Source organism: Gracilinanus agilis, chromosome 1 (assembly GCF_016433145.1).
Source record: "Gracilinanus agilis isolate LMUSP501 chromosome 1, AgileGrace, whole genome shotgun sequence".
Classification (NCBI taxonomy): domain Eukaryota; kingdom Metazoa; phylum Chordata; class Mammalia; order Didelphimorphia; family Didelphidae; genus Gracilinanus; species Gracilinanus agilis.
Window position 1 is genome coordinate 249,188,344 of NC_058130.1, and position 26,490 is coordinate 249,214,833.

The window sequence follows — 26,490 nt, forward strand, 5'->3', positions numbered from 1 at the left end:
ACTGTGCTAAGGGCTGGGGACCCAAAGGAAAAGACAGTCTCTAATGTGAAGGACCTTACAGTCTAATGGGGGGGGGGGTAAAAGGGGGAGTAAGATTTAAACAACTATGTTCAAACAAGCTACATATAGGATAAACTGGAGATAATGAAGGGAGGGAAGGCACTAGAATTAAGGGGAATTGGGAAAGGCTTGTTTGCACAGTTGTTTAAATGTTATCTCCCCTCATTAGATTGGGAGGTCTTTAAGAACAGGGATTGTTTTTTGTTTCTGCCTTAAAAAAAAAAATCCCTAGCGTTTAGCACAGATCCTGGCACAGAACAGGCTCCTAATAAACGCTTGTTGATTTGACTTGTTACCCTGCTCCTCTTAAATACAACGAGCAGTCAGATTAAGTAACAGTTTCGGGATGCAGGCCAGGAAAGGTTGAGGGGTAGAGTAGAAAAGGAAAAAAGCCCAAGGGCGCAGATATTCCTTCCAGCCAGGAGTTCATTCCCTCACACGCCCACCTATAATGACTCCTTAGGGAGGATCTTGAGGTGCCAGAGACGCTAGGTACACCCAGATCTATGCGTACATGCCTGAGCACAAGCACAAGCAGTTGAAGGCACTGGCCTGCAGGGGGTGGTATGGATTTGGGGTGCAAACGTGTAGACCAATATCAAGGGAGAAGTGTGGGCTGCAATACCAGGAGCAGCTAGTCAGTTTAGTGGAGCTGCTACCAAGGTGGGAGTTGGGGGCTCGGGAGCCCCCATCCCACCCATCACCCCGTTAGGAAGCAAAACCTTCGGGGGTGGGGTGAGGGGGAAATTCACGTTTTCGCGGTGGTTGGTTGGCTTATTCCGAGGAAGCACTAGGTTCTCTACTTCGGGGGCGTGACTGCAGAGGAGGGGAGGGGAAGTTTCGTGGATGGTGTGTGCGAGTGTGTGCTGGCGCTCGCCGGGAGCACGCAGGCGCCTTTCTCCAGTTGTGCACTCCCGTGGTGGTGGTGGGGTGAGAAAGAGGAGCAGCCAAGCCGTCCGCTCTCCCTCCCTTCCTCCCCACCCGGGGAAGGGAACCCGAGGAAGCCCGGGGAGGCCGCTCAGCTCAGACCACTCATCCCCCCCTCCCCCTCTTCCTTCCCCGCCTCCCCCACCCCCCACGCGGGGAAGGCACCGGAGACCAGAGGGAGTCAGGAATCCAGCCTCACAGCATTGCAGTCCCAAGAACGACGGCTGCTGCAGCTGGGGCTGCTGCTGCTGCTGCTGCGGCGGTGGCGGCGGGACTTTTCCTCCGGGAGGCGGAGCAGCTGGGACTACCGGTTGCACCGAGAGACTGCGGGGAAACCCTCCCTCCCCACCAGCAGCCCGCAGCCCCGCGCGCACTCTCGCTCCCACTCCCGGAGCTAGCCCGGGCCGGCCGCGGGCCGTGCAGCAGCCCCCGGGCCTGGGCTGGAGCGTTGACAGCTGCGGCGGCATTCCGGGAGCGGCGGCGGCGGTCCCGGGCGTACGGGCAGCGAGCGCGGGAGGGGGCCCAGGTGGCGGGCAGCCGTGCGGGGGCGCCCCAGGATGCTGAGCTTCCTGCGCAGGACCTTTGGCCGGCGGTCGATGCAGCGCTACGGGCGGGGAGCAGCAGGGCGCGCAGCCGGCAGGCTGGGGGACGAGCGGGACGGGGGGCCCCGGGGGGCCACCTCGGCTCCCCTGCCTGCAGCCCCCGGGGGTAGCATTTTCCCCCCCGGCGGCGGGCCCGTGCTCACCGGTGGAGCCGCCGTCCACATCCCTGCGGCCGGAGCTGGCAAGGCGGCTCTCTACTGCCGGGTCTTCCTGCTCGATGGGACCGAAGTGAGCGTGGACCTGCCGGTGAGTGTCAAGCGCCGACCCCTTCTCGGGCCCCGCGGCGTGCACCCCACCTCGCCCCTCACTCCCTGAGCTCTTGGGGAGGAGGGGAGATGTGGCTAAGCTTAGTGGCCAGGAGGCCCTGGCCTGCCTCCGGAGGTGGGGCGGGGTCTCAGGTGTCTCCCAGACAGCCCCTCCCCCAGGTTCTCTTGCTCGGACCTAGCTAACTAAACTACAGCCCCCCCCCCCCCCTTCTCTCCCCACCCAGGACCAGAAAAACCTCACTTTATTTTTCTTGCATGAAGGAAAAAAACACAACAGTTGTTTGTGACTATTATAGGCGATTGCCCCACCTCTTGTGGGTCCCCTAGGGACCCCAGATCGCCCTCGATCAAGGTGGAATGCCAACTCGGTTCTCTCCGAGTTCTGGCTGGCTTGGCAGCCACCAGCAACGGCCTCGGCTGTAGGGGGAATTGTGTGTGTGTTTTGGGGTGGGGAGGCGAGGAGGGTGAGGAATGAGAGCCTGGGAAATGGGGGGGGGGAATAATACAAAACTTTAGGATTGATGAACTTTATTTGCTAGTTGCAAACGTCACCCCTCTAGGCGTTTGTATCCGTGAATGGGGGCGGGGAGGGGGCTAGTTCTGGCCCTTAATTAAGTATAGGGGAACTGGCGTGGGTGATTTCTGAAGGTGCTATCTCTCTGGACTTTCTTCTCGGTGCAAGGTGCACGGGCCCGCCCGCCCGGCCTGGCCGCTTCTGGCTTGGCGGGTGCGGGTGGCTTGGGCTGCCTCTGCCACCGCAGCAACAGCAGCAGCGGCCGCCGTCGCCGCAGCCACCGCAGCGGCAGCTCACAGGTGTTTGCTTTCCCTCTTCCTCCATCTCCACCCCTCCCCCGCCCCGCAGAGATCCGGGAGGGCACTGCAGCCCTGCCGGAGAGGGGGTTTGACTGGAGGCGGGGTTGATGGTGATTGAGGAGTGGTCCTTCTGGTCTTAGGGGCCGGATCCAAACCCCCACTCCCCCACTCCCTGCTGGACGCCGCGGGAGTCTCTGGCTGGCTGTTCTCCAGGCTCTGGGCCAAATGTCGCCTTTTGTAGCCTTTGGGGATAACTCGAGGACAAAGCGCTAATTTAGAACGACTATTGCCAAATCTTCCCCGAGTCTAATAAGAGGAGAAATAGAAGGTTTTACTTTTAAATAAAACGTTCAGAAGCGACTCATTTAACTTGATGATAGAACTGGAGGAACCCCAGAGCCTCAAAACTGTTTATGGGGAAATTTTCATTAAAAAAAAGAACAACAACGCCCGATTTCGGATCGTTTGCTTCTTGGTGTAGATTTAATTTGAAGCAGTTTTAATCCATGTCAGGTTTATTTCTGAGGAACCATGTTTGCTCCATGGGAAATAATGTTTACCATAAAAGTGTCCCTGTTTTGTAGTTATTGTTCCCTGAAAATAAAAGTCAAAATTGAAGCCTTTAAATGTTTAAAAATAACATTTGAGTGTTGCTGCTCCCATAGAATGGGTATGTACTGGGAAAAGAGAACTGAGCTTCTTTATTTGAAGAAGTGAATGGTGCCTTTCTTTTGAAAAGGTGCATAGTCTACAGATGGAATATGTTGCTTCAATTTAGATAGTAGAACTGTTGGGCTTTATTGTGCAATTCTGAACTCAGCTCTGGGAGGGGAAAGCCACGGACACTTTGATTCAATCCAGAGGGATAGTTAATACTTTTTATAAAATGTATTGAGTCCCTATTTATTATTGCAGTTATGGTGAAACAGTTTTAAATGTGGGCAGACTTAAATCTGTAGTATTGTGTTTATTCCATTCTGGCCCTACATTTTAAAAGGAAGCATATTGGCAAGCTGGAACATTTTTGGAGAAGATAACCAGAATGATGGATTCTACCAAAGATGATCAATTCTGGTAGAATGTAAGCTCTTTGAGGGTAGAGGCTGTCTTTTTGTTGCTTTTTTTTTTTTGTCTTTAAATTCCCAGCAAAATATTCATAATAATAGTGGACATTTATAATAGCACTTAAGAAGACTGATTATTTGAATGGAATCCTTGAACGGAAATGAGAGTGTTTAGCCTGGAATGGAGGAGTCTGTCTTCAAGTATTTAAAAGGCTGTCATGTGAAAGGAGGATTAGACTTGGACTACTTGGCTCCAGGAAGGGAATTAGAAGCAAAGGGTGAGCATTACAGAAGGGCTGGATTTAGGATTGCTGTAAGGAAAAGCTTCCTAATAATTAGAGCTCTCCAAAAGTTAAAGGGGCTGTCTGAGGAGATATAGTGCATCCTCTCTCCCTAGAAATCACTAAGTGGTGGTGGCTGAATGATCACATGTTAGTTATCCTCCAGAGAGTTGGAGGAAGGTGGAAAGAGAATAAACATTTATAGGTACTGTGTTAAGCCCTTTACAAATATTATCTCATTTGATCCTTATTACAATCTTGGGAGGTAGGTGCCATTATTATTTCCATTTTGTAGATGAGGAAATTGAGGCAGACAATGTGATTTGCCTAGATTCATACAGCAAGTTAATGTCTGAAACTAGATTTGAACCCTGATCCCCAGCCAAACACTCTCTATTCTGTAGTACCTAGCTTCAACAGCCAGATTGAGCAGAGCAAAAGGAATCCTGGATTTGGGAATTAGGAAAACCTGGGGTCAGAGCCCACCTCAGACACTTGCTTTGTGACCCTTAACTCTCAAATCTGGTTTCCTCATCTGTAGAATGAGGATAATAGAACCTACCTCACTAGTATAATTATAAAAGTCAAATGAGAGAAGGTACATAAAGGGCTTTGCAAACTTTAAAGTGCTATGTAAATGACAACTATTATTTTCTTATATAAAGAGATTTTGTTCTGTTACCAGTCAGAGGAGATGATTCTTGAGGCACCTCCCAGTTGAACTCAGACATGCAAAATGCTTATCTGAGAAAAAAAATTTTAAAGATACACTAAATATACACACAAACACACTGGCAAACATAATAGTACAGACTTATGCAGATGATAAATATCTCATGACCCTGTTTATTTGCTTTCTAAAAACTTGAGATTGCAAAAGAATTCATACTAGGATTGAATTTCTTTTAATGTTAAAAATGCCAGCATATTTAAGATTTAAGATATTAAGATCCTTTGTTGTACAGCAATTTGATTTACAAACAGCTTTTATAAACACCTTTTGTGTAAAGTAGTTACATTTGTACTGGAACCTGTGTATGTATGTGTACATTCTCTTTCATATATATGTTATAGAATCCTAGTTTTAGATCTGGAAGGATTATAAATAATTTGATTTTCATTGATAAATTTCTTGCTGCACTTTATAATCTTATGGTGCTAGCAAAACCCTGTAAAGCAAACATTGTAAAACGCTGCTTCAGTGTCCAGTTTTAATGCCAGAAGACCATCAGTAACCTTTCTGCATCAGTTTCTCCATCTGTAGAGATAAATATAGAAAAATAAAAGAGATAAAATAACAGTGACTGCTGAAGAAAGGGCAGTATCTAAATGTGAGTTGCTTTTATTATTGTTAATGACATCCTTTGGGCCACTATTCTATTTGTTACATGAGCAGATAGGGGTGTGTGTGTGTGTGTGTGTGTGTGTGTGTGTGTGTGAGAGAGAGAGAGAGAGAGAGAGAGAGAGAGAGAGAGAGAGAGAGAGAGAGAGAGAAATAGAATTTTGTTTAATCAGATTAGAGGTCTTCAAAGAGAGTCTGTACATATCACTGACCATTTCTCCCCACTGTTTTGTTCAGCTCCGGAAGAGTTTTATCTGCTTTCCCTCTTTAATACAATTTTTTTCAAATGGTTTGGACACAACGCTAAGTAAGGTGTTTCTGAGTGCTAGTCCCTCATATAAATTTAAGAATAATGAAGCCAGGTTAGTGAGGTGTTAAATGAACTTGAGAAATTTCAGTGTGGCAAGAGTCAGTCACTTCTATGGGCAGTAATTACACTGGAGCATTTGGGAAGGGAGAACATTTTCCAATTTGGGGATACCTAGGTATTCTTTTCCCTTCTGGAATTTTCTTCTTCCTTGAGTGGTCACTTTTTAGGAAGGAAGCCTTAATACACTGAGAGAGGGAATAAATATTGCCTTCCAGCATTCCTAGTCTGTTGGCTGGCTGAGTCGTGAATTAGTATCAGGCCAGTTCAGGATATAACAGCTAATTAAAACCATGACTGTGTGGCCTAATTGTGATCGATGATTTAGCTAGCCATTAACATTAGTGTAAAGAAAGACTAGACTGGTAACCTTGGAAATGGAAACCAGGGCAGCATATTTCAAAACTACTCTTGAGGAAGAGTGGGTAAGATGGTGCTGGATGTCAAATAATAATAATAAATGTATATAAACTGGCATATTAACAGCCATTATTATCTCATTTGATGAAGAGAAAAAAGAGTTAGAGAAGACTCTCGGGTCTTTATAGCTGAGTGACTAGGAGAATGGAATGAAACTGGGGACAGTGAGAGAGAGGTTGGGAAGGGATCATTGTAGGGTCAGAGGGAAGGGATTAGAATAAATTAGAGAAATTTCCATCTTGCTGTATGTTTCATGTCAGGGTACTGCCCTGTCAAACATCGATATCCCTAGGAAAGACGTCATGGGATGGATTTTCTGAGAGAGATTGGGGCTATACATTGGAGCCCCTTTGGGGAAAACCACCTTTGGAGCTCTCAAAGATAGGAGAGTAGCCCAGGATAGAAGATTTAGGGAGATATAAGGGTTAGAGATCTGGGAATTCTCTGAAGGGAGAACTAGTGAACACTGAGAGAGTGAGGAATGGAAGGAAGAAGGAGCAGAACACTTAGTGATGAGATTTGAAGGGGCAATGGAAAGAAAAGGAGATGATGGTGCATTAGGGCTGGGGAAACCTTAGATTTAGTGGACCTGGGATTAACTGCTGGCAGTGCCATCTATTTACTCCCTATGTGACCTTGGTCAAAACATTTAACTCTTCTTGGCTTCAATCTTCTCTTCCATAAAATGAGATCTTTGGAGTAGCTAGGTGACACAGTGGATAAGAGTCTGGACTAAATTCAGGAAAACTCATCTTCCTGAGTTCAAATGTGGTCTCAGACACTTACTAGCTATGTGACCTTGGGCAAGTCACTTAACCTTGTTTTCCTTAGTTCCTCATATGTAAAATGAGAAGGAAATGGCAAACCACTCTGATATGTCTGCCAAGAAAACCCCAAATGGAGTCACGAAGAGTCCGACATGACTGAAAATGACTGAAAAATAATTTTTTAAAATGAAGTCTTTGGCTAACTTCTCAGGTTTTTTGCAACTCTCAATCTATGGTTCTGAGGAACTGTGCAAGAAACATGGGGTCCAAAAACTGGAACCTATTGAAGTTTGCCTCACTCTCCCCATCTCCCCCCCCAAAAGAATAAAACAGGAATTGAAAAATTAGAAGCAGGAGGCCAAGGAGAGAGGAAAGTAATTGATGATAACAGAGAAATTTTAGTCCATGTTTATCCTTTTCTCTGTAACATCAATGGGACAGTGGAGAGGGGTGAGGGGATGATGCCATCATCTTTATATAGCCCAGAAGTTTAGTTTCAAAGAAAGAGGAGGGTTAGAGCAGCATTTAATGGCTTAGTAAGAATCTGGCTCTATCAGATACCATTAAGAAGTAGAGCTGGAAGATACCTTTGAAATCATCTATTCCAGCTGTATTCTTTAGTAAATAAAAGAAGAGGAAACTGAGGTCCAGAACATTTGCCATGGTCACAGGACTGATCAAGGATTAAAATCTCACTCTTCCCCTATTAGGCTACACACTCTTTCCTCTGAACCATCCCAGTTTAAATACTAATCTTAGTTTATATCTCAGTGTACTTTTAAAAAACACATTAAGCAAAGGTTCCCAGGGGCTTCAAACAGACTGATTCTAGTCCAATGTTCTTTTCTGCTATACCTGGTTTGAGTACCTGCCTATGCAAATAAAATGATCATGCAAATTATCTTATTTTTTTCCCTTGGGCCTTTGGAGAGACTTTGACCTGTTATTGTGGGAGGAGGGTACCTTTTCACTTGGCCTGAATGAAAATCAGGACTGGCTGAGGTCCAAAGATACGTAAGAGTAAGAAGAAGATATCCCTATGAAGCCAAGACTATTCTTGTAGAGTTTCCATGAGATAAGACCATCAATTCTCTCTTCCTCTCCACTGGCCAAAAGGAAAAATGTTCTTTATACAATTCTACTCACTAGCTCATATTTTGACTTCTGGAGAGTGGAGAAACCAATCTTACCTGCTTCCCAACTACCATGCTCCTCCCCTCTCCTCCTTTACAGCCCCAAGATTATCTCTTCCAGGAAGTTTTCTCTAATTAACCTCAGCCTGTAGCCACAATTCTTCAGTTCAATATTAAAAAAAAAAACAGGCAATGAAAGAGTAAAGGGTAATAAAAGAGAAAAAAAAATCTACTTACTCAGGGGAACTGAGCACCTTCTCAAGGTGTGCCCTTTACCTTTGCTGGATACAAGAAATAGAAGAAAAAACCCTTTTACCTTTAGAGGCTTTACCTAAGTAGAATGAGAGATTCAAAAAAATCATTTAGAGAACAAGACCATGACCATGTAAAATCAAGTCCTTAATGTTTATACCGTACTTTTCTTTCATCTTGAAAATCATAGAATACTTGAAATTCCTCTCCATACAGGAGCTTCCTTGAAATGGATGACGTGTTCATTGGTCCTAGTGCCCTAAATAGACTTATGGAGACTGTGTCATATAAGGGAGAGAGATCTGAATTTGGGATTGAGAGAGCTGGGTTTGAATTTTCACTGTTGCCTCATATTCACAGAGGTGAGACTGAAAGTGTTTTGCAACCTTAAGGCACTGCACGAGCTACCAAAGTGAGTTAGATGATGAGAGAGACTAGACCTGTAACTTGATTGGTGTGTGGGAGCTCCTTCAGGAAGAAAGAAACTCCCTGTACTAAATAAAGCAGGTTGTTGCCCTTCCTGCAACTTATTAGAAAGTTACCTATCAATTAGTAATTAAATTGGAGAAATCTCATTTCCCAGTAGCAGTTACTCATGACTCTATTAAATCTTATAATTTCAGGATTAAATATTAATAGTTACTGAATAGACAGTTCATTAACAATGAAATTAAATAGTAAATAGAAAGCACCTACTAGGTGACCATGCTAAGCATAGGCAAAAGATAGTTCCTCCCCTCTAGAGCATTGAGAGATTAAATGACTTACCCAGAATAATACCTATTATATGTCAAATGTTAGTCTCTGACCTCTTTTACTGTTATAAGGAATTTTATTTGTCTCTGGCTCTTTAAGAGCAGAAGTCTTCTCAATAGAACTCCATCTCTTTAAGAGAAAACCATATGGCAAAACATTGGAAAATGAGGGAATGTTCTTCCATTGAGGAATGACTGAACAAATTGTAGTACCTGTTGGTGATGGAATACTATTGTGCTCAAAGGAATAATGAACTGGAGGAATTCCATGTGAACTGGAATGACCTCCAGGAATTGATGCAGAGTGCAAGGAGCAGAACCAGGAGAACATTATACACAGAGACTGATACATGAAAATTCTCTACTAGCAGCAATGCAAGGATCCAGAACAAGGCTGAGGGACTTATGAGAAAGAAAACTAGCCACATTCAGAGGAAGAACTGTGGGAGGAGAAACACAGAAGTAACTGCTTGAACACATGGGCTGATGGGGATATTATTGGGGATGTAGACACTAAATGATAACTCTAGTCCAATTATCAATAATATGGAATTAGGTCTTAATCAATGATACATGTAAAACCCAGCGGAATTGTGTGTCAGCTAAGGTGGGGTGGAGGGAGTTGGGGGAAGGAGAAAGAACATGAAACATGTAACTATGGGAAAATATTCAAAATTTAAAAAAGAGAAAACTATAAAAGAGAGGAAGAATGTTCAGATGATGTATGGAAAAAAAAATAATTTAGAACACATAAGGGAAAGACATTAAAATTTTTTGTTTAACCTTTACTTTCTGTTTTAGTAACAACTCCACAACAAAAGGGCAAGGGCTAGACAAATGGAGTTAAGTCACTTGCTAGGAATTGTCTGAGATCAAAATCGAACCCAGGTCTTCCTGACTCCAGGGCTGGTATTCTATTCACTGTGCCACCTAGCTGCCTCAGAAAAACATTTCTATGTTTATCGTTATAGTTACCAATTTTACTTAGTCTTATTACATTCTCATTCAGAAGAAGTTATTTTTTTCCCTCTGAAGTAGGTATTTCCCCCCCAAAAGTAGGTATTATAAAAGGCCTTGGGTTTTTTGAGCTTTGCAAAATGAAAGTGGGAGCCATTGTTATTCAAATGTTTTCTCACTCACACTTGAGATTCTTCTGAGTGGAACAAAGGCTCTTGTTTACTGACGTCAGAGAATTTTGATAAAATAATAGTCTTAGTTATTTTTCTTAGTTAGAAAAAATACTTTATCAGTGTCAGTAGGCTTGAAAATAGAAAAATCTGCTTAAAAGCCAATGTACAAATATATTAGCTTCATATATATGGCTCTCTTGATCAAAAGAAGATCAAACCAGTTTTGCCCTAGGCAACTCAGTTTTGCTGAGCAGAGAACAGAATACTTAGAAAGAAGAGTTGCTGGGATGGTAAATATTTGTGTGAGTAGCAACCAGAGAGAGACTTCTGACAACACCTTTGAAAGACTATGGAGGAGAGTATGCCCAAGTATGCCAACACAATGACTTCGATTTTTGACATAGGGAATGGGAGAAGGGAAAGATGAAGGAAAGTATTCATCTAGAGAGTTTTTAGAGCTGGGTCTTGGGAGTGAGCACTTGAGTCTTCTTCACACTGGAGGTGGTAAGTAGAGATAGACCCCTTTTACAAAGGTGCATGACTTCTCAGCTTTCAGAGTCAAGAGCATTATTTTCCAAAGACAATTCAAAGATTTGTTTCTCTTTGCATTTGGTACAATTTTTTAAATTTCTGGATGAGAAATGATTCCCTAAATCTTAATAGCTTTGTAAAGAGGACAAGGTTGCTTGTGAGGCAGTTTGTAGAGTTGTGTTGAGTTTAAAAATCAGAAAATCTGGATTTTATTCCTAGTATTGCTTTCTACCAGTTATTTGATCTTGGGTAAGTTAAGTAACATCTGAGTCTCAGTTTCTTCATCTGTAAAATGAAAATAATATTTATATAACTTTCCTCAAAGTGTTCTTGTAAAGTGTAACTGGGTTACATGAGTCACCAGCCTCACTTATAGGTTATCCCTCAGCCTGCTCCTTGACTCATTCCCATATTTGATCTTATCATCATAAGCTCTAGGGTAATTCAGATATATGTTTGTATGTATATTTCTTCAATAATATTTTAACATTTCTCTTAGTCATTTAAGCTCAGCCAAATCCATCAAATATTACATACTTAATAAACTGGAGAAATCTCATTTCCCAGTAGTAGTTACTCATCTCTCTCTCTATTAAATCCTGTAATCTCTTAGGATTAATTAAATATTAAAGTTACTGAATAGACAATTCAAGTAACAATGAAATTTATAGTGAAACAAATTCCCAGAGAGTTATTTAAAGTATTTCAGCAGAGAATCATCACAATGCACAACCAGCAGCATCACAAAGCCTTCATTGTAATGCAGGTAATTTCCTTTCACTTTTTTTTTTAACTCTAATTTTCTGTCTTAGTAACACCTCTTAAGACAGAAAGGCAAGGACTATACAGAGTTAAGTGACTTGCCTAGGGTCACACAGTTGGAAATATCTGAGGTCAGACCCGAGCCTTCTGGCTCCAAGCCTGGAGCTCCATCTTCCAAGCCCCTTAGCTGCCCCTCCTTTCACTTTGAAAGGCACTATAATTTAATAATTCAATTCACTAAATACTGATAACAAATCTTTGAAATAATCCTCTTTATTCTCTTTTTGAGAGAGGTTACAAGAGACTCCAACCTAGGTCATGAGTCTCCTAATTTGATGCTCTTTTCACTAAATTCAGAGACGTCCAATATAAGAATATTGTTTCAGTATCTGGAATTTATGATTATATTGTTTGACTTAATACTTCAGATGAAATAATGACAGGATGGGAGGGCAAGGATCAACATTTAGGAATAGAAGTTAGATAGTGAGGGTAACCTAGGTGTAAATAGTAATTGGATAACTATATACATATATAATTAGAAAAATAGAAAAACCATAAGTGTGTGAATGGTAATAGAATAATGGAATAAAGGGTGAGGGATAATGCATTATTGATGTTATTAAACCTTAGTCAAGACTTTGAAGGGAGAAAAGTAAGACCAGCATAAGATCTGGACTTAGAGAATACAGATGGGTTGTATTTTGAGAAAGGAATTTCAGGGTTTTGGAACCCGGAGGTAGAGATGAAGGAGAAGATTACAGGAACTGAGCATGTGGATAACCTGTGAGGTGTCAGAGGGAGGGAGGAATCCATGAAGTCCCTAAATATGGAGTAAGGTTTGGAGTGGAGAAGAGTCCTGTGAGGTAGGTGCTGGACTGGAGAAAGGAGTTGGATATTGTGTAAAGGTGAAATCAGGACCTGGATAGGGCCAGATGGAATGAACCTGAAAGGAGAGATTGCTCAGTTATAGCAACTGTCTAAAAAAGTGTCTTAAAAAAAGTGTCAGTGAGGTTCAAGGACTTGGTCTCCTCCAGCCCTCACCCAGTTTGTCAGAATATAATTGAAGTCATACTCAACCCCTGCTTAGATGTGACCCTTGGCCATTTAATTACCTTTCAAGCTGTTTCCTCATCTGAAGAATGAAAAGATTATACTACATAATCTCTGCGGCCTCTTTCAGTTCTAAACCTATGATTCTTTTTTTTTAACATTTATTAATATTCATTTTTAACATGGTTACATGATTCATGCTCCTACTTTCCCCTTCACCCCCCCCCACACTCTCCCCACCCATGGCTGATGCACTTTTCCACTGGTTTTAACATGTGTCATTGATCAAGACCTATTACCAAATTGTTGATAGTTGCATTGGTGTGGTAGTTTTGAGTCTACATCCCCAATCATGTCCACCTCAGCCCATGCGTTCAAGCAGTTGTTTTTCTTATATGTTTCCTCTCCTGCAGTTCTTCCTCTGAATATAGGTAGCATCTTTACCATAAATCCCTCAGAGCTGTCCTGGGTCATTGCATTGCTGCTAGTACAGAAGTCCATTGCATTGGATTTTACCATAGTATATCAGTCTCTGTGTACAATGTTCTTCTGGCTCTGCTCCTTTCACTCTGCATCAGTTCCTGGAGGTCTCTCCAGTTCACCTGGAACTCCTCCAGTTTATTATTCCTTTTAGCACAATAGTATTCCATCACCAGCATATACCACAATTTGTTCAGCCATTCTCCAATTGAAGGACATACCCTCCTTTTCCAGTTCTTTGCCACCATGAAAAGCGCAGCTATAAATATTTTTGTACAGGTCTGTTTATTTATGATCTTTTGGGGTACAAACCTAACAATGGTATGGCTAGATCAAAGGGTAGGCATTTTTTATAGCTTTGAGCATAGTTCCAAATTGCCAGCCAGAATGGTTGGATCAGTTCACAACTCCACCAGCAATGCATTAATGTCCCAATTTTGCCACATCCCCTCCAGCATTCATTACTCTCCCCTTCTTTCATTTTAGTCAGTCTGCTAGGTGTGAGGTGATACCTCAGAGTTGTTTTGATTTGCATTTCTCTAATTATTAGAGTAAACCTATGATTCTTTATTTTATTTATCTAATAGTGGTTTCTCCTTCAAGTCTCTGGGATCATAGGATCTAGAACTGGTAGAGTCAAAGGCCATCTAGTCCAGCCTTTTCATTTTATGTATCAGAAAACTGAATACAAAAAAAGTCAAATTACTCACAGGAGACAGTAGGATTTGAACCCTCATTCTCAGACTCCAAGGCCAAAAGTTTCTACTGTATAGCTTTATTTAATAATTTTTTTCATCTTCCACATTTTGTTGACATTTATTTTAACATTCCAGACATTTACAAATTATACCCACTCTGAGAGATCTTTTGTAATAAAAGTAAAACAGTTAAGTAAAACTTTCTTAATGACTCATCAGAAATGCTACATTTCACATCCCTAACACTCCCCAATCCAGCCCTATTACTTAAAAAAAAGTGCAGAAAATTATTTAATCTCTTTCCTACCCTTTACTCCACCTGATTGGAAAAAGAAAAAAAATATATGGTAATAAATATGCATAGTCAAGCAAAAGAAATTCCCGCTATCGTTGTATAGAAAAATATATCTTATTCTGCCCATCATCTCTCTATCAGTGATAATACATTTCATCATCATTCCTTTAGAGTAGTCACCATATTGATCATAGCTCATAAAGGTTTCAAAGCTGTTTTTCTAGTGTTGTTATTGTATAAATTGTTCTTCTGATTCTAGTTCTTTATTATTTATTAGTTTATAAAAGTCCTCAGAATTCTTCGTTTTAATTTAATAATATTGATATTATAGTATAGATTCTTCTATACTTCTACTACTTCACTCTACATCAGTTTATCTAAGTCTTTCTGTGCCTTTTTGAAATTATCTATTTCCTTGTTTCTTGTAGCACGTTTAATATTTTATAACTTACTCAGCCATTTCTTAACTGATCAGCATCTCCTTAGTTTTTTGCTACCACAGAAAGAGCTGCTAAAAATATTTTTTTACATAAAAGGACCTCTTCCTCTTTCTTTAATCTTTTGTGTATAGGCCTAGCAATGATATAGGTCAACAGGTACACACTTTAGTAACTTTTAATCTATACTTCCAAATTATTTTCCTGAATGGATTATATTTATTCTCAGATCCACCAATAATAGTTTATCAATATGCTTGTTTTGCCACAGCTTCTCCCAACATTTATCATTTTTTTTGTCAAACAAAATAATAAAAAGAAATGGGAATGAAGGAAGTCTAACTGTGCCAGATTGCAAGCAATATTACCAGGCAGTAATTATTAAAACAATTTAGCATTGTTTAAAATGAGATTGATTAGTGGAAAAGATTAGGTTTACAACATAAGAAGCAAATGTACCTGATACCCTAGCATTTAATAAACACAAAGATCTCAACTACCGAAATAATATGTACTCACTGTTTTACAAAAACTGCTGGGAGAATTAGACCAGCAATATATGGAAGAAACTAGATGTAGACCAACACTTTACCAATTATTCAAAGATATATATCAAATGGAAAAAGGTCACATCATAAATAAATTGGAGAAATATGGGGGGGGGAGAAAATTACCTCTCAGAACTATAGAAAGGAGAAAAGTTCATGATCAAACAAGGAATAGAAGGGATTCCAGAAGATAAAATGGATACTTCTGATGACATAAATCTTGCAAAAACAAATCTAGAGGTTCTATCTAAATTATAAAGACCTCATTTTCAAGATATAAGGGAAACTACTTCAAATTTTTAAGAAAAAGAACTATTTCCCAATTGATAAATTGGCTAACAATATGGACATGTGGTTGTCTTGGAGGAAGGGAGGGGGAACCTTCACTATCTACAGCCAAAAGGGAAAAAATGTGCGAAATCACTACTAATCAGAGAAGTACAACCTTAAGCAAATTTAGAGTGCCAAAAAGGATAGTCAATACTTTTGGAAAATCCTCCTAAAATATTATCTTTAAGAGAGCCTTGGAATATACTTTGCCTGGGAAGAGGATTTCCTATCATCTCATTCTCACTTTGTGCATAATTAAACTACAGATTAGGAAATCCCAATCAGATAGGAATAGGAAGCACATTTCCTTTTGCACACTTTTCTTGGGACTTAGCCTTTCATGAGGGGCTGACTACCTCTTGTAACACTGGTCAGGGGTCAGAGACTGTGGCCCATGTCACTCACAAATCTGAGCATTTATCCAAGAATCAACACAATGGGGAGAGGGAAGGTCAGAGCCCAAATCGGGAAGAACAAGAATGGAGTTGGAGTTCTAGCCAAGATCCAAATACCATTGTTTCAGTCAGTTTTCAAGGACTGAGCAGGAAGAGGGGAAGGAGATGGTTGGCTAATTGTATCCATGAAGGTAGGTCCAACTACTTTTCTCCCTCAAACATAAAATAAAAGTAACAAAATGGTTATAGTTAATCAAAATTTCTTTTTGGCCATGTCCAAAAGTATGTTTCATTCCGTACCAAGGCTATTATAGATGTAGGAGATTGAGTAGCATGCTTCATCATGAGTCCTCTAGAATCATGTTGGCCATTTTGCTAATTTGAGTTCTTAAGTTTTTTCAAAGTTGTTTGATCTTTTAGTATTGTACTTACTGTATTCATTGTTCTTTTGGTTCTACTCACTATAATTTGCATTAGTTCACACAAGTCTTCCCAGCTAAGACTGCTTTTATTTCATTTTATTTCATTTATTTATTTGTGCTATTTCACATTTATTTATTTGTTTTGGGGTATTTTTCCATGGTTACATGATTCATGTTCTTTTCCATCTCTCCCCTTTCCCACAGCCAATGAGCAATTCTACTGGGTTTTACATGTAATCATTTTTTCCTTTTTTTTTAATTGATTAAGGAAATTTTTCCATGGTTACATGATTCATGTTCTTTCTCTCCTCTGCTCCTACTCCCCTCCTGTAGCCAACGAGCATTTCCACTGGGTTTTACATGTGTCATTGATCAAGACCTATTTCCATATTATTAATATTTGCAATAGAATGATCATTTAGAGTCTACATCCCCAGTCATATCCCTACTGAACTATGTGATCAAGGAAATCTAACACTGCTTTTAAATGGAGGATGCTATTTAAAGGGTTTGGCTTCCTTGGGAGCGATGGGAGCCCTGATACTTAGCCAAATAGAAGGGCATTTAAAAAACCATCTAATTCAACCTCCCTTCTCTTACAAATGAAGAAACGGAGACTAGGAAAGTTAAATAACTTTATCAAAGGTCACCAGGATAATAAGAGCATAGTATAGGGAGAAGAACAGTGAAAGTTAGACTAAAAGGATCTGGATTTATATCCCAGCTCTGCTTCTCAGTGACTGTATAATTTTGAGCAACTCTTTTCATCAATTTGGGACCCAACTGCCTTATCTATGAAATGAAATAAATTTGGCTTGGTGATAGAGTGGGATATTAGGGGATAGAGTGCTGGGAAGACTCAACTTCCTGAATTCTTATCTAGCCTTAGATACTTACTAGCTATGTAAACCAGGGAAAGTCACTAAACCCTATTTGCCTCAGTTTCCTCATCTGTAAAATGAGCTGGAGAAGGAAATGGCAAACTGTCCTAATATCTTTGCCAAGAAAACCTCAAACAGGGTCACTAAGAGTCAGACATGACTGAATAGCAACAAATGAAACAAATCAGTTAAATCAGATGATTTCTAATCACTTTTCTAGTTTTAAACTTTGTTTGTTCAAGCCTTCTGTCTCTCTCCCAGAACTATTTCCAGTATGTCATGATGTTGCCATATCGGAGCAGGAGCAGAGCCTATGTTTCTTGGTTCCTAGTCCTACTATGTCATAATGCCTTGCTCTAAGCCATTCCATAAATTGCATAATGGAACAGGTTACCTAATCTGCCATACCCATTTACTTTAAGCATGCCATAGAATAAGTTTAAGGTTATCCCAATAGGCCTTCTATAAATCTAAGTCTTAAATTTTTCTGCCTTCATTGCTTTCCCCCAAGTTTATTGGCTTTACTCAAACTAGAAGGGGGCAATTTGTAGTTGTAGAAAAAGAAGGAAAGAAAAAAGAAGAAAGAAGAAACACTGTACTGGCTATGAGGGGTTGTGGGTTTTAGTCTTAGTCTTGCTAACAACTTATTGTGTGACGTTGGGAAAGTTACTTCTCTAGGCCTAGGATTCCTTCTCTATAAAAAGAAAGGGTTGAATTAGAGGATTTCTAAAGTCCCTCCTAGCACTAACATTGTAGAAATTTTGTGATTCTGATCCATTGTTAGTTACATTCTAATTATAAAATGTTTCTAAAAAGGTTTCATGATTATATATATATGTGTGTGTGTGTGTATATATATTCTAATGCCATGTAATTAGAAGTTATAATTAATATTCTAGATCTTCAAGCAGTCCTATGTAGTTTTTAAAAATAACTATAGGTTTGAAAAAAACAAAGTGTTTTGGAGAGCAAGAGCCATCACCAAAATATACAATCTAAGCTAAAAGATGAATCTTTTTGGATAATAGTTTTTCATTTTTAACTGTCCTAATACTTGCTGCTGTTCCTGGAGTTGCTTAAAAATAATTATTTCTTACAGTGCTTCCATAATGATGTCTTTTCCTTTCTGAACCAGTGCCATACCAAGAAGGTATTTTCCTTTCCTAGCCAACTAGGACAGCCAATATGTCTAAAACTGAACTCATTAGCTTTCCACCTAAACCCTTGCCTCTTCCTAATTACATGTTGAGGATACCACCATTCTCGTAGTCATCCAGGCTCGCATCCCAAGTGTCATCCTTGAATTCTCACTCTCGTTCGTCCTACCTCACATATCCACTCAGTTGCCAAATTCTTCCTAACCTCTCTCCAATCCCTTCTTTCCTTTGATACTGCTACCACCCTGGTTATGGTCTTCCTCTCCTTGTGCTTGTACTATTGCAATAGCCTGCTGGTCAGTCTCCCTACTTAAAATCTCTTACCACTTCTCGCCCATTCTCCACTCAGCTGTCAAATTGATTTTTTTAAGACACAAGGCTTTGTTATCCTTTTCCCCTGGCTTCCAATCAGTCAACTTCAGGATGCTTGCCTCCAGGATCAAATAGAAAATCCCATTTAACTTTAAAAGGCCTGATAATCTGTTTCATTCCTATTTTTCAGGCTTATTATACACCTTATTCCCCACCACTAATACCTCCTGCCCCCAGTTCTCACACTATGATCTCTCTCTTTTTAAACCCTTACCTTCTGTCTTAGAATCAGTATTGTGTATTGGCTCCAAAGCAAAAGAGCAGGAATGAAGGCAAAGAAAGATTAAGTGGCTTGCCCAGGGTCACATACCTAGGAAATTTTGAGACCAAATCTGAACCCAAGACCTCATGTGTCCAGATCTGGCTCTCAATCCACTGAACTACCTAACTGCCCTCTGTGATCTCTCTTTATCTTTGACTTTTGACTTCCCTAGCTTCCTTTAAATCTCAACTAAAACTCCACCTTCTATAAGAAGTCTTTCCCACTTCTTAATCTTAGCGACTTCCCTCTGATATTATCTTCAATTTATCCTATCTGTATCTTGTTTGCAGACAGTTGTTTGCATGTTGTCTTTCCCATTAGCTGTGATCACCTTCAGAGCAGGAAGTTTGTTGCCCCTTTTTTGTATTCCCACGGATTTAGCACAGTATCTGGCACACAGTGGGCACTTTATAAATTTACTTTAGGTGTGCCATAGGATAACTTTAAGGTTACCCCAACGGATCTTCTGTAAACTTGTCGGCTTGACATGCACCAGTCCCACAGATACCTGCTTATTCTGGTAGGAGTTGTTGGCAGCAGCAATCAATAGGTGGATATTTGTTAATTAACAGGATGCCCTGGATATCCATCCTTCAACCCTTCCTTAAAAGAACTTGCATTCAGGACAGCTAGGTAGTAGAGTGGATTGAGTGTCAGACCTGGAGTCAGAAGAACTGGGGTTCAAATCTGTCCTCAGACACTTCCTAACTGTGTGACCCTGGGCAAGGCACTTTATCTTGTTTGCCCAGCCCTTGCCCTTCTGTTTTAGAGTTGTTACTAAGACAGAAAGTAAGGGTTATTAAAAAAAAACAACCTGCATTCATTCATTCCCAAATTCATTCATCAAACATTCATTTCCTGCTACATGTAATGCAGTATGCCAGGGACTGGGAGGGATAGAAAGAGAAATAGGACATACCCCTTGCCCTTCTGGAATTACAGTGTACTAGGGGTGTTAGGGTAATTACTACATAGATAAAAAGAGTACAAATTAGAATGTAGTAAGTGCATAAGAATAATGTAAAGCATCATGCCAGAAAAATGAGGGAAAGAACATTCTGACCCTTTCCAAGACAGTAAAACACTAGAGAGAAACCTTTTTCCCTGCTTGCAAAATGGCATCATAAGTTTGGTGGCATTTGTCAGGAGCAGTGAAGACAACAGATGTTGTGCCATGTGGTTTGGGCTCTTTGTCTTGGTTCCAGAAATGAAGGAGTGGCCCCAGACATGGTAAGCATGTAAAAAAGTATTTGAGTCCCACAGGGATAATAACCTTCTTCCCTTCAAATCTGGTACAATTTAGGCTAGCAAGCATTCATCAAGCATTTGTTGTGTTCAAGGCACATTATCAGATATGAAGACAATGAAATACAGCCCCTGCCCTTAAGGAGCTTACATTGGGCAAGATAAAATATATAAACAGATAAGGATATATGTGATAATTTTTTCTAAACAGCGAGAGGGATCTGGAATGGTTCCTGGAGCCGAACCCATTCTCTAATCAATCTAGGGTTTCTAAAAGCTCAGCAGAAGGGAGCAGGGAATGCATACCTTAAACATATAGCATCTTATGCCCGAAACGCCTAACTGTGATTTCCCCTCTTTCTAGATTTTAAAATTTTTTCACTTACTTTTGTACCTGTCTACTTGTGCTAGCTTGAAATTAGGGTGGGGAATTGATGCAGAGTGAAAGGAGAAGAACCAGAAGAACATTGTACACAGAGACTGATATACTGTGGTAAAATTCGAATACAATGGACTTCTGTACCAGCAGAAAGCAATGACCCAGGACAGCTCTTAGGGATTTATGGAAAAGAATGGTACCCACATTCAGAGGAAGAACTGCAGGAGAGGAAACAGAAGAAAAACAACTGCTTGAACACATGGGTTGAGGTGGACATGATTGGGGATGTAGACCCAAAATTACCACACCAATGCAACTACCAACAATTTGGAAATAGGTCTCATGTTAAAACCAGTGGAAATACGCATTTGCCATGGGGGGGAGGGGGAAGTCTGGGGGGTAAAGGGGAAAGTAAGAGCATGAATTATGTAACCATGTAAACTTTTCAAAAAATAAATATTAATCAATGCTTAAAAAAAGAAATTAGGGTAGGTCTAACTGGATCATTGCATTTTGGGTATAGTGCATTAATCTATTGATCAATCAATAAGCATTTATTAACCACTTATTGTATGTACACCAGGCATAGTGCTTAGCAATGGGGATGTGAAGAAAGTCAAAACCAGTTCTTCTCAAGGACTTACGTTCTAGTAGGGGAGACAAAATTTGAATAACTAGGCGAGTACAAGATGTATGCAGAGATACACTGTGGTATAATCAAACATAATGGACTTCTCTACTAGCAGCAATTCAAGGATCCAGGGCAAGGCTGAGGGACTTATGAGAAAGAAAACTAGCCACATTCAGAGGAAGAACTGTGGGAGGAGAAACACAGAAGAAAAACAACTGGTTGAACACATGGGCTGATGGGGATATTATTGTAGACACTAAACGATAACCCTAGTCCAACTATCAATAATATGGAATTAGGTCTTAATCAGTGATTCATGTAAAACCCAGTGGAATTGTGCATCAGCTAAGGGGGGTTAGGGAGGTTTGGGGGAGAGGGAAAGAACATGAAACATGTAACTATGGGAAAATATTCAAATTAAAAATTAAAGAAACTTAAAAAAACAAAACAAAACAAACAAGATGCATGCAGAGTAGATGGAAGATATCCTTAGAAGGGAAGGTTCTGGCATTCAGGGACACCTGAATGGCCTCCTGCAGAAGATAGCATTTGAACTTAGCCCCGAAGGAAGCCAGTGATTGTGAGAGGCATGGAGGGAAAGTATTCCAGACATGGAGAATAACCACTACAAAGAGGGGAGATGTGTGAGGAACTGAAAGTAGGCCAATGTGGTTGGATTGAAGACCTGGGAGAGCCAGCACCCACTTGTATGGATGGATCTTGCCTCCCTTCTCCCCCTGTGGAGCAGATGACTTTTCTGTGGGTGAGGGAAAATTCTTTCTCTCCATAGAGGATCAAACCAGGAGGAAAATGCTGCATATGTAAGATTTTTGTTCAGTTGTGTGACTCCATTTGGGGTTTTCTTGGCAAAGATACTGAAGTGGTTTGGCATTTTCTTCCCTAGCTCATTTTACAAATGAAGAAATTAAGGCAAATGGGGTTAAGTGACTTGCCCCAGGACACATAGCTAGTAATAAATATCTGAGACTAGATTTGAACTCAAAAATTATACTTCACAGTAACAGCAATAATGTATGTTGGTCCACTGTGAATGACTTAAATATTATCAGCAGTGCAAGGATCCAAGACAACTTTGATGAACTCATGGCTAAAGGCTATCCGCCACCATAGAATGGTACAAACTAAAGCATGCCATTTTTTGCTTTATTTCTTTCATGAATTTTTTTTCTCGGATAAGTGATATATAAACTAACAAAAGAGACTAACTAAAAGGTACTAACCAGCTCGCTCCCAGGAACCAAAAGAGAGAGAGGGAGGAGTTACAGCCAACTATAAAACAATAATGTGACCATGCAAACGTGGAGGCGCAGGAGAGATTAAAGGAATTTTGGGAAAACTAAGAGACTTATGGGGGATGAAGTCCAAGGTTCAAAATATCCATTTATACACATGTATGATCTATGTCATATTAACTGCTGTCACAGGGAGGGGAGAGGAGAAGGAATGAGAGAACATAGATTGTAAGATGTCATAAAATGATTATTAAAAATTGTATCTTTGTGTAAAAAAAAATAAAAAGAAACAAATGATGAAGCTTCTGACTTCAGGCCCAGCATACTCTCCACTGCACTACCTGGCTGCCCCACTAAATTCAAGGACAAGCCCCTTATTCAATTCAACAATGCTTTATTGATGATCAGGTGCCCAGCATTATAACAAGGTACTGTGGTTGATGCTAAAGAATTCTATAATACCTTACATTTCCTTGCATTTTTCTGTTTGGGAAGTATTTTCTGTCCAAAAGACCTATGGAATAAGTAGTATGAAGTTAGTTTACAGATGTGGAAATGAAGACTTGGAGATTAAGAGATTGTCCAAGATCATAAAGCTAGTAAATGTTAAAGTTGGAATTTATGTCCAGATTTCTACTAATTCCAAGTCCAGCATTCTTTTTGCACTCTCATAGCTATCACTTTAAATTAATGAGATAGTTTCTGCTCTGAAAGAACTTAGGATTAAATGGGAGAGTCCATTTTCTATGCTTTTGCTCTCACACTATAGAATACAGGTGAGGAAAGATGTAAAATCTTGCAGACTCAGCTCATTGGAAAGTCCTGCTTTCTGAATTCACGGGTGTCTTCCTTCAAGTTTAGCATTTCTGTTATAGATCTCTTGTTGGTTACATAGCCCATTCTTTTTTTTAAGCTCTTTCTTAATAGCAACTCAAGTCAGAAGAGCAAGGGGTGGGCAAACAGGGTTAAGTGACTTGCCTGGGATTACACAGATTCGAACCCAAGTCTGCCCAACTCCAGACTTGGTGCTCTATCTGCTGTAGCTATCCAATCCTTGAGAAGGACTGGTCCAGACCTTTCCTTGTCCACAACTCCCACTCTTAGGAGATGATACCTTTCATTTTGCTGAAAGGATTGAGTCCATCTAATAGAAATACCGCATAATCTACCTGTTTCTATATTTCTCTTCCCATTTTTGACCTTTTCTGCAAGAAAGGTTTTGCAATTATGTCCTAACTCCTAACAAATCCCAATTTCTATGGACCTTGTTTCCATCCTTTCCATCCTTTTCAAGGGGATCTTGCCCTATCTGTCTTTGACGACTCCGGGACTGGTCTTGGCAGAAATAACAGGATACACCCAATAGAGTTCTTCTCTGGCCAAAATTCTGAGCTTAGTTTCCTGGGGTTTTTAGAGGATTCAGTTCTACCCAGAAGTAGACAAAAAGTTGGCCTGCTTCCGAGAGGAGACAGTCTGAGGGAGCGAAACTTGAACTTGGCACAAAAAGAACAATGACATGCATCATGAGAAAGGTGGCTCTATTGTATGAATCACCATTCACATTTTTTCTCTTTATGCTTCACTACCCACCAGAGTGGGCAAGAGGCTGAGCCTGACAAGCTTGCACCCCCAAATCCAATGGTATTTTTTCAGCCCTTATTCTCTCCAACTTCTCTGTGGCAGTTAGCCAGGTCAACTCTGCCTTTGGCTTCTGCTGCCCTGAACTTACAGGATTGTCTTCCTATTATTCTGGCTGGCCCTTTTGCCGGTTCTTCCTGACAAAAATGTTGGTGTCTAAGGTGCAATTCTTGGCTCTCAGCCCTTCCATCTGTAATTGTCTCCTTAGTGCACCAGACCTGCTGTCTCATGGATTCAGTGGCTTGGTGCAGTAGGTAGAATGTTGAATTTGGAGTGAGAGGATCTGAGTGTGTCATAGACAAGTTGTGGGAGTTCAGTAGCTTCTGGTGTTTGATTTTAATGGAAAAATTGTAGGACCAGAAGTCAAGGAGATCTGGGATTTAGTTCTAATTCTGCCATTAAAAAAAAAAAGAAAGAAAAAAATGGCCATCTCTCTCTCTCTTTTTTTAAACCCTTTCTTACCTTCCTTTTTAGAATCAAAACTGTGTATTGGTTCCAAGGCAAAAGAGTGGTAAGGGCTAGGCAATGGAGTTATGGGACTTGCCCAGGGTCACACAGCTAGAAAGTGTCTGAGGTCAGATTTGGACACAGGATCTCCCATCTCTAGGCCTGGCTCTCAATCCACTGAGCCATCCAGCTGCCCCCATATTTCTTTTTGTTAAAAATGGTGCCTATTCTATTGCGGGGACGGGTGTGGAGAATGGGAGATATCTGGAAATTTTAATGTAACAAACAAAAAAATTTTAAAAGAATGTAAGTATCTTTTATGTTGATGTTTGTTCTCCCTTCTAAAAAGAAGAGAAAAGGTTAAGCAAAAATAACATTTTGAAAAAAATCTTATGTTACAGTCCAACTTTGCCTTATGTTACAGTCCAACTACATACAGTTTTGATTATTTTGTAGTTACTGTTTCCAGTGTGTGTGTGTGTGTTTTAATTTTTCCCTTCTGTATTAGAATCAATACTGAGTATTGGTTCCAAATTAGAAGAGTGCTAAGGGCTAGGAGAATGGGGCTAAGTGATTTGATGAGAGTCACACAGCTAGGAAGTAGCTGAGGTCGGATTTGAACCTAGGACCTCCCATTTCCAGGCCTGGCTCTCTATCCACTTATTGAGCCTTCTTATTTATCTATTTCTAAATTTTTAATTGTTACCTTTAAATATCCAATTAATTGCCTCCCTCCCTCTCTTCCCCCTATTAATTAGTTATTTTTAAAATATTTTATTCTTCCCCAATTAAAATGATTTTTAACATTCCTTTTTTAAAAATTAAGATTTCCAAATTCTCTCCCTCCTTTCCACCCTTTCTTCCTTACTCCTCCCCACCTCTACTCCCCCTTGAGATGAGAAAGAATCTGATATAGATTTTACATGTACAATTATTTCTTTAACTTTATAGGCCTCATATATATAGTTTTCTTGGTTCTGTTCACTTTGTATCCATTCATATAAGTATTTCCAAACCTTTCATTTAACATTTTTTGTAGCACATTACATTCATAAACCAGACACAGTTTGTTGAACTATTACTTAATTGACAGGCATCTTCTTTGTTTCTTTTGCTGCCATGAAAAGTCCTGCTAGAAATATTTTAGTTAATATATAGGGTCTTTCTTTTTATCCTTGTCTTCCTTGGGGATTATGCCTGGCAGAGGAATCTTTGGGTCAAAGGATATGGCCATTTTAGTCCTTTTCCTTGTCACTGATTCCTTATGTGAATTAGGAAAGTTATATTCTTTAGGCTCCAGCTTCCTCATCTGTAAAATGAGGGAGTTGATTTAATAATGATCTTTAAGGTTCCTTCCATTCCTAATAATCTGGGATTTCCTTGTAGGTATTTTACTTGAAGTCACTGAATTGTAGTGTAGGATAGCTTTTGTCCTAGGTACATTGACTGTTGCTGAACCTGTGCCAGGCTTCTGATTTTTAAATTAGTGATTGCCCAATCTAAACTTGATTTCTATTCTTCCTTAAGCAGAAGCCTACTTTCTAGTATCAACAAGCTCTAGATATCCATAATTTTTCATCCTTTCTCTCTCATTCTTATTTTAACTGAAAATTTTTAAACTGCTTTGCATTGCTATCTGGCAGTCACCTCTAATTAACTATATCTTTCTAAATGAAGAACTTCCTTGTTAATAAAATTCAGAGAGGCATTCAAAAAGAAGGGAAAGATTTGAATAAACCATGAACTGAATAGTCAATCCTTGACTATTTTAGCTTTAACTTTAATGGAGTTTACTTCCTTAATAAAAGTAAAGAGTTTTGTAGTTCAATTATAACTGTCTCCATTTATTTTCTTTTTACCTATGAATTCATAGGATCAAAGAATTTAGAGAGAGCTGGCAAGGACGCTTAGAAATTCCCTAGACCAATTGCCCCAATTATTTTTTGAATTTTCAAATTATAAACTTAATAACTATAAAAACCAATTTATTATACATGCAAAATAAGGAATAAAACCCAGGACAATTCTGAGGGATTTATGAAAAAGAATGCTACCCACATTCAGAGGAAGAACTGCAGGAGTGGAAACACAGAAG

At 40.1% G+C, this 26,490-nt stretch overlaps 1 protein-coding gene across 2 annotated transcripts in view; it reads left to right on the forward strand.

Annotated features, from left to right (window-relative positions):
• Positions 1 to 1,544: 1,544 nt before the first annotated feature.
• EPB41L4B (erythrocyte membrane protein band 4.1 like 4B) overlaps positions 1,545 to 26,490 on the forward strand; it is a 263,630-nt gene continuing 238,684 nt past the window's right edge. For both annotated transcript variants that reach the window (XM_044660774.1, XM_044660784.1), the window contains exon 1: positions 1,545 to 1,835. In XM_044660774.1, coding sequence (XP_044516709.1) covers positions 1,545 to 1,835 — 291 coding nt within the window. The remainder of the gene's footprint in view (positions 1,836 to 26,490) is intronic.